At 44.3% G+C, this 8091-nt stretch overlaps 1 protein-coding gene across 1 annotated transcript in view; it reads right to left on the bottom strand.

Annotated features, from left to right (window-relative positions):
- Nucleotides 1-3053: 3053 nt before the first annotated feature.
- PLPP6 (phospholipid phosphatase 6) overlaps nucleotides 3054-8091 on the bottom strand; it is a 57470-nt gene continuing 52432 nt past the window's right edge. Inside the window, exon 3 of the mRNA XM_044301958.1 lies at nucleotides 3054-5416. Within this exon, the coding sequence (XP_044157893.1) occupies nucleotides 5055-5416 (362 nt within the window). The 3' untranslated portion in view covers nucleotides 3054-5054. The remainder of the gene's footprint in view (nucleotides 5417-8091) is intronic.

Here is an 8091-nt window from a genome sequence, read left to right as displayed (position 1 = left end):
TGTTGTAGCTTTTTGTAGAATGGAAGGATCATGGACCCATTCAAGTTGAATGGGTCTGGATCCGTCCTGGCCACCGCGTGGACGTTGCCTGTGCATTGGGAACCGCAAATTTCGGTCCCCAATGCACGGAACCACAACAGCCGTGTGAAAGAGGCCTTAGGTAAACCTAAGCTCTCTTGTCCATGGGATCTTTCAGGGACCTCAACGGGCAAAGCCAGCCTTGACACAGCAAAGGTTCCCCTGCAGGCACACACAAGCCCAGTCATATATGCCTGGTGGAGAGGGGAGAAGCCCGGACGACTGTACAAATGTGGGACTGCCATCACACAGGACGTTGGTTCTCCCCTCCAGTGCTGCCTGTCATATCACACATGCACACATGCTCTGTCTGCAGGCGTGCTCACATAACCCGACGGTGGAGCGCTCATTAGTTCAGCTGAGCAGCCCCACCAATAATCATCCCCTGAAGATGAGCAAACCCCTGGAATTCCTGGATTGCCTAAGCAGAACCCCTTTTTTTTTCCTGTCAAACTCCCCCTAGATGAGCATTACATTCCCTACAAAAAACAGTAACCCTTTCCATGCCAAACTCCCCCTACACAAATGCTTTCCTTGCCTCAACCAAAATAGAACCTCTGTCTCATTTCTACATTAACCATTTCCCTGCCTACCTCTTTACCATTAACTCTTTCCCTGCCACAGAAGCTAGCTGGTTAACCCTTACCCTATCACAATAGCTAGCTGGTTAGACCTTCGGTTCCCCTTATACAGTAGGTACTGTTAGTGCTAGGTGGGGGAAGGGCCGCTGGTGTGTGTGTAGGTAATTGTATATTGTTTGGTGTAGTGATATTTGGAAAGTGTGGGTTTTATAGTATTGTAGTGTTCATTAATGCAGTGATTGTGTGTGTGTGTGTGTGTGTGTGTGTGTGTGTGTGTGTATATATAAAACAATAATTGTAAATAAAGACTCAGTAGTGTTTACTAAATATATTTTATTAATACCTAGCATATAGTCTCAATATGGATTACAGGAAGCAAGGGAACCGACCGTTAAGAAGGCGGGAGGCTGAGCCAAACACCCCACCAATATCCTTTTACACCTATCCCAAGGGGCAGACGAGCACTTCATATTAACAGATGTAGGAATAAAAAATAAACACTCTTATGTTTGGAAGAAAAAATAAATAATCTTTTCTCCTCAGCTCTGAACCTTCAAACATTGCATCCTGTACAGACAATAGCAACTGTGCATCTTACAAGCCAATAGTAGCTCTCTCTGCTTTCACTAGAGCATTTTATACTGGAAAAAGTGGCTTCCCTGCCAATTCATCTTTGGAAGAATACTCAGCAGACCAGAATTTCCCTTCCTCTTCTAACCCAGATAACACCTCACTGTCACTAGAAGGAAGACTTGAAACAGTAGAAGTACTTGGATGAAATCTTAAACTGGCTATTGACAGACTCTTTAAAGGGATTTTGACATCAGATTTAACCCCCCTAACCTAAACATATGCTCATGTCCAGACTAATAAGAAGAATCTTAAGCTGGCCTTATTAAACCTCACTGTGGCTCTATTTGCCCAAAAAATTTAGCAAAGTGCGCATGTGCCGGCCTGATCAGGCTGAGCCTAGTGTGCAGGCGCAGGATCTGTCAGAGGGACGGGAAGATTTGCGGAAGCGGTGCTGAGCTGTAGAAGGCGGCACTGGGCACAGGACGGCGAGGGGTGCGGCCGGGCACCCTGTATTAACTGACCTCCCCTTGAGCACCTTAAGCAAGTGATTGACAGGTTATAAAAACCTGTTATTTGGGCAAATAGAGCCACAGTGAGGTTTAATAGGGCCAGCTTTGGATTCTTTTTATTAGTCTGGACATGAGCATATGTTTAGGTTAGAAGGGTTAAATCTGATGACAGAACCCCTTTAACTTCATTCCAGACCAGCTCTTTAAAGGGCATCTATCAGCAGGTTTGTACCTATGGAATTGATCTGTTAGATGTGCACTTAGAAGCTCAAGACAACTGTGTTGGACCCATGTACATACAGTATGTGATCGCATTACTAAGAAAAACTGTAATTAGGCTTACCACTAATTGTTTCCTTCAGTCCACCATGACGGCTACACATAAGATTGACCCCTTAATCTCTGTAGGGGCCGGAACAGAGTTTAAAGGGCCACCACCCACTCTCTACCTCAGTGCTTACAAATTACCAAAGTAGTTATTTTTTGAGTAGTTCTTCATACTGGAACCTATTTATTATTTTTAGGGGGGGGGGGGGTGAAATAGGAGCAGTGCCGGTGGACTCACGGAAACAAAATTACCAGTAAGTCTAATTACGGTTTTCCATTTCATACACCATGACGGCTACGGATGAAAACTATCAGATTACTTGGTAGCGAGGGAAACTGCTTGCAATACCTTCTGGTCAAAGGTTATATAAGCAGAAGCAGAGACATCAATATGATAATGTTTTATAAAATTATTATTAAAGCGCCATTCATTCCAGCGCTGTACATATGAGAAGAGGTATACATACATAATACAGACAATTGCACTAATCATAAACAAGACTAGTTACAAACTGGTACAGAAGGAGAGAGGGCCCTGCCCGTGAGGGCTTACAATCTACATGGTATGGGAGAAGGACACAGTAGGTGTGGGTGAAGTTGGTCATGGCGGTATGGAGGCAGCAGGGTCACTGGTTGTAGGCTTGTCTGAAGAGGTGGGTTTTCAGGTTTCTTTTGAAGGATTCCACTGTAGGTGAGAGTCTCATATGTTGGGGTAGCGAGTTCTAGAGTATGGAGGATGCACGGGAGAAATCTTGGAGGCGATTGTGGGAAGAGGCGATAAGAGGAGAGGAAAGAAGGAGGTCTTGTGAGGATCGGAGAGTGCGTGTGGGGATGTATCGGGAAAGTAGCTCAGAGATGTAGGGAGGGGACAGGTTATGGACGGCCTTGTATGTATTTGTTAGTACTTTGAAGTGAATTTGCTGGGAAATGGGGAGCCAGTGAAGGGATTGGCAGAGGGGAGAGGTGGATTAGTTGGGCAGCAGAGTTGAGAATAGATTGGAGGGGTGCGAGAGTGCTAGATGGAAGGCCACAGAGGAGAGTGTTGCAGTAGTCTAGGCGGGAGATGATGAGGGCATGTACAAGCATTTTCGCAGATTCAAAGTTAAGTGTATTTATACTCGACCAGGTTAAATGCCAGCTCTTTCCGTCTATGAAGAAGCCACTGCACTCGTGGAATGGGCTCTAACATTTGTGGGGCTAGTAAGACATTTGGTAGCAGCAGGATATTGTGGATTTAATCCAACGACCTAAAGAGGCCTTGGAAGCTTTTTTTTCCCCTTTGTTTTGACCTGCGAATTGAATAAGGAGGTTGTCATCCTTCCTGAATTATTTTGTAGCTGCCAGGTACTGAATAATTGTCTCCCTTACATCCAAGAGCTCAAATTGTTCTTCAGATTAACTTCCTGTGTCTGTAGAAAAAGAAGGTAGGATGATTTCCTGATCTCTATGAAAGTTTGTGACGACTTTTGGAAGGAACCCCGGATCTAGCTTCAAAACATTTCTGTCCGGAAAAATCGAGATAGGATTCTAGGTGGGACAAAGCCTGAATTTCTCCCAGGAGTCTAGCTGAGGCTATGGCTATCAAAAATGCTGTTTTGAAAGAAAGGTATTTAATTGAAATGTCCAGTAAAGTAGAAAATAGTGGTTTCATTAGCACTTTCAAGACCAGGTTTAAATCCCACTAGGGACCCCTTGGGGTTATAGAGTGTCTTAGTCTAGAAGCGGCCCTTTTACATTTTCTTATCCATCTATGGTTGGCTAAATCTATATCATAGCAAGCACCCAAAGCAGAGATCTGGACCTTTAGCATACTAGGCCTGAGACCGATATCCAAACCTTTTTGGAGAAAATCAAAATTTTTCTCGATACTTGGGGGAGACATAGTTGGGGAGTTCATACCTATACTTATACATAGGGTCTTCACAGTTTTCTCCTTCGGACAGGAAACAGAACTGGGGAGGATGTTCCCTTCTTTCAGTGATTTTGGTTCCCGATTCCTGTAGAAGGATGTGGTCTTTCCAGGGGTGTTGTCATAAGGTGAAGGGGAAAATGGTCATACTGAACATTCTCACTGCAGAAAAACATCTTCGAAATAAAATGCTCTTTCACATATACACATGCTTGTCCAGCGTGTAGTGCCGCTTTTGTTTCCTTCTATGGCCACTTTAACTTTCCCTACCCAGATCTGACTTAATAGATTGCCATTAGTTACAGAAAAATGCATATTAGTAGCTAGCCCCAATGGTCTTTATGCAGCGCTTCCTAGAAGAGTAACATACCATGCACATTATTGTTAAGGTCAACTGGCTGAATGGCAAAAACATGGCACAAGAAATGCTGGTGTAAAGCAGTATCATTGTAAAATGGCCCCATTAGTTTTCAACTAGAGACAGAAGAGGTAACCTAAACATAGTATTTTTTTGCATGGCAAAAGAATTAGGTTTACCCAAAAATGTACCCTCCAAAGAGAAGTTCATCAATGGAGACCTTTGAAGAAGACTGAGTGTAAGATATTTAAAAAATAAAACAGCACTGTGTAATGAAAATCTCACAAAAGTTCTATTAATCCAAAGAACATAAAGCAATGTGTTTCCAGAATTAATATAGTAACTAAAAATGTATATTAAACTGTATATTAAAAAAATCTCAACATTTCAAAACACAATGATTTTCACAGCATATAAAATGTTCCCAAATACAACATCTGAAGAAAATGTAGAACAAAGCCCCAGGATTTTCTTTTTCTCTATTAGGCCCAACATGGCAGAAGACGTACTGTTGGATTGAAGTGCAATGATTTTTACAGCACGGTCTACTAATCTGTTCCTATAACAGCTTGTGTCAATATTTTACTTTGGTTCTGAATGTTAGCTTGACCCCTCGAAGTTATAGTCGGAGGTCCATGTATAAAAAGCTCCAAGATATGGGAAATCTAATCATATCCATTTTAAATAACAAGACAAAATGATGACTTTCTGTCAATACTTTAAATCTTAAACAGGGCAGGTAAAGTATTTGGGGATAACCAGAAGTATTCAACCAAACTATACTGCATGTGCCCCATGAAGAAGCCAAATAACACATCTGTTACATTGTGTCTACCCAGCATGACTCTGGACAAACTAACCACTATAGCCCAAAGCATCACAAGGATCCTAACTGGAACAGCTAGTACAAGGTGATTAAGCATAAAACGAGAAACCATTGCAGCCCGTGTAGCATGACCTGATGGGAAGGAATACTTGTCCACAGAGAATGTAGCAAACATGTCCATGCGATTCTGGGTAGGTCTACGACGCTTCACTATTCCCTTCACAATTCCCACAAGAATGATATCCAAAAGAAGAGCTGCCAAGAAAAATAATTAGCACATTAAAATGTTTTAGAATATTTGGACAGCGTGTTAATAAAACTTTTAATATGACACAGAGACAAAGATTTTGGTCGGTGGAGGTCCGAGTGCTAAGACCCCAACCAATCTTGAGAACGAGGAGAATGAACTGCTCACATAGTGCATGCTCTCTCCTCGCTGCAGGAGACGAGCTCAATAGAAAGTCTGAGGGCCCATCTCAATTAAGCCCCCTGCAATGAGGAGAGACGCTGTGATATGCGTGTGCTTCTCTCTTCTTGTTCTAGAAATTGGTCTCAGCACTCAGACCATCACAGATGCAACCCTAAGTCTCTGACATGTCAAAAGTCTTAAGGAAACTCAGTGACATTTTAAATAAAAATTATTCAAAGACCATGGACAGCAGCACATTGTTCCATGCACAAAGACACATGCAAACACTGGAAACATGGATAAATCTAACTATATGAAAATTAGAAGCTCTTTTTACACATTTTTATCAAAATTGTGTCAGGTCCCATCTACCAGCTTGAGGCTTTCTAGTCTATTTCAGGAATATACCAATACAGGCCACTAAGTGGCAGCATTGTATTGGTATAGTGCAAATGAAGTTTTCAATGACTGCTATTTAGCCATCAATGAACACAATGGGCAATCTACTGATTGCCAGTTATTGTCACCCAAGGAAACTTAAAAAAAAAAAGAAAAGTTAAAAAAAAGTTTTTAGAAATACATTTCCTTAAAATGAAAATACTTAAAACAATAAAAAATAAATATCATGGGCATTGCCGCGTGCGAAAATGCCCATACAATTAAAATATAACAATATTAATGGCATACGGCAAATAAAAATAAAAACTTCAACTACCCAATCATTTTTTTTATAAAAAGTGATCAAAAGTTGCACACACTTCAAATTGTTATCACTGAAAAGAACCGATCGTCCCGCAAAAAATGAGCCCTCACACAGATAACTAAAAAAAAGTTATAGGGGTCAGAATATGGTTAGAAAAATGTATTTATTTGTTCTTCAAAGGTTTTAAAAAAAAAATAATCAGTATTAAAACAAGAAAAATTATACAAGTGTGGTATCGTTATAACTGTACTGACCTTGAGAATGAAGATAACAGGTCAATTTTACCACATAGTGTACAGTGTAAAAAAATAAATAAAATAACTTTCATCAGAATTGCGTTTTTTCCCCCAATTCTACCCCATTTTGAATTTTTTTTAGACCACCTCAGCAGGGGCACGACAGGAGGTGGCATGAGCATAGGCACCAAAGGGAGGAAGGGCATCTGGAGCAGGGGCACTACAGAGGGGACACAACTGAAGGAGGGGCACTGAGGGGGCATCTTAAACTAAAGGTGAGGCACTTGGAGCATGGGTACTGGGGGGAGGGTCCTGGATGCAGGGAGAGTAGGGGCTCTTGGGAACACTTGCAGCAGAAAGGGGGAAGCTTGAGCAGATAGAGCCCCTGGAGCGAGGGCCAACTGATGGGAGTTACCTGGAGCGGGGGCCAACTGATGGGAGTTACCTGGAGCGGGGGCCAACTGATGGGAGTTACCTGGAGCGGGGGCCAACTGATGGGAGTTACCTGGAGCGGGGGCCAACTGATGGGAGTTACCTGGAGCGGGGGGCCAACTGATGGGAGTTACCTGGAGCGGGGGGCCAACTGATGGGAGTTACCTGGAGCGGGGGGCCAACTGATGGGAGTTACCTGGAGCGGGGGGCCAACTGATGGGAGTTACCTGGAGTGGGGGCCAACTGATGGGAGTTACCTGGAGCGGGGGCCAACTGATGGGAGTTACCTGGAGCAGGGGCCAACTGATGGGAGTTACCTGGAGCAGGGGCCAACTGATGGGAGTTACCTGGAGCAGGGGCCAACTGATGGGAGTTACCTGGAGCAGGGGCCAACTGATGGGAGTTACATGGAGCAGGGGCCAACTGATGGGAGTTACCTGGAGCAGAGGCAGGATCACTAATGGATGGACACTAGGGCAGGAGTATTACTACTAGAGGCAAATACCAAGCCTGCTGCCGCCCCCTGCACTCAGCACCTGATGCCGCTGCCTACACAGAACATCCTCCTCCAACCCCCCCTCAGAGCTGAGCCCCGGGGAGCAAGTCCTCTGTCAGGCGGCATGACGCAGAAGTGCCCGGGCTCTGGAAGAGGAGGGAGCAGTGTGCAGGCCGCAGAGACCGCGGGATCCGGTGATGGCGCTGCTGCGGGTGCTGGAGATGTACAGCCTGTCATGGGAGCACCAGTCTCAAGTCCCTCTACGCTGCTGGAAGAAGCACCAAAGTTATGTTAAGGAGCAGGCCTCAACATATGTTTGGTGCCTCGTCCAACAGGCCGTAACGCTATGCCATCCCTCTCGCTGCAGTAGATTGAAGCCATTTTCCATGGCAAAAACCAGCATGGAAAATGATAAATGAGCTGGGCCCGCTTCCCCACCCACACCCCCTTTTCTCATCACTATGGAAAAGTGGCGTGAATGGTGAAAAGTTGCAAGTATTGTGGGCCCTGGTGCAAGAGTTAGGCTTGGGCCCCCCTTCCCTCAGTGCTTTGTGTGTCTTCTTATGCAGCACAAGGGTCTTTGGGCCCCCTCAGGCTCCTGGGCCCGGTAGCGACTGCTACCTCTGCACCCCCTATAGCTACGCCCCTTTTAGC

The sequence above is a fragment of the Bufo gargarizans genome, chromosome 7, assembly GCF_014858855.1.
Source record: "Bufo gargarizans isolate SCDJY-AF-19 chromosome 7, ASM1485885v1, whole genome shotgun sequence".
NCBI lineage: Eukaryota > Metazoa > Chordata > Amphibia > Anura > Bufonidae > Bufo > Bufo gargarizans.
The sequence above is the reverse complement of the archived record's forward strand: the minus strand, read 5'-3'. Positions and strand labels throughout refer to the sequence as shown.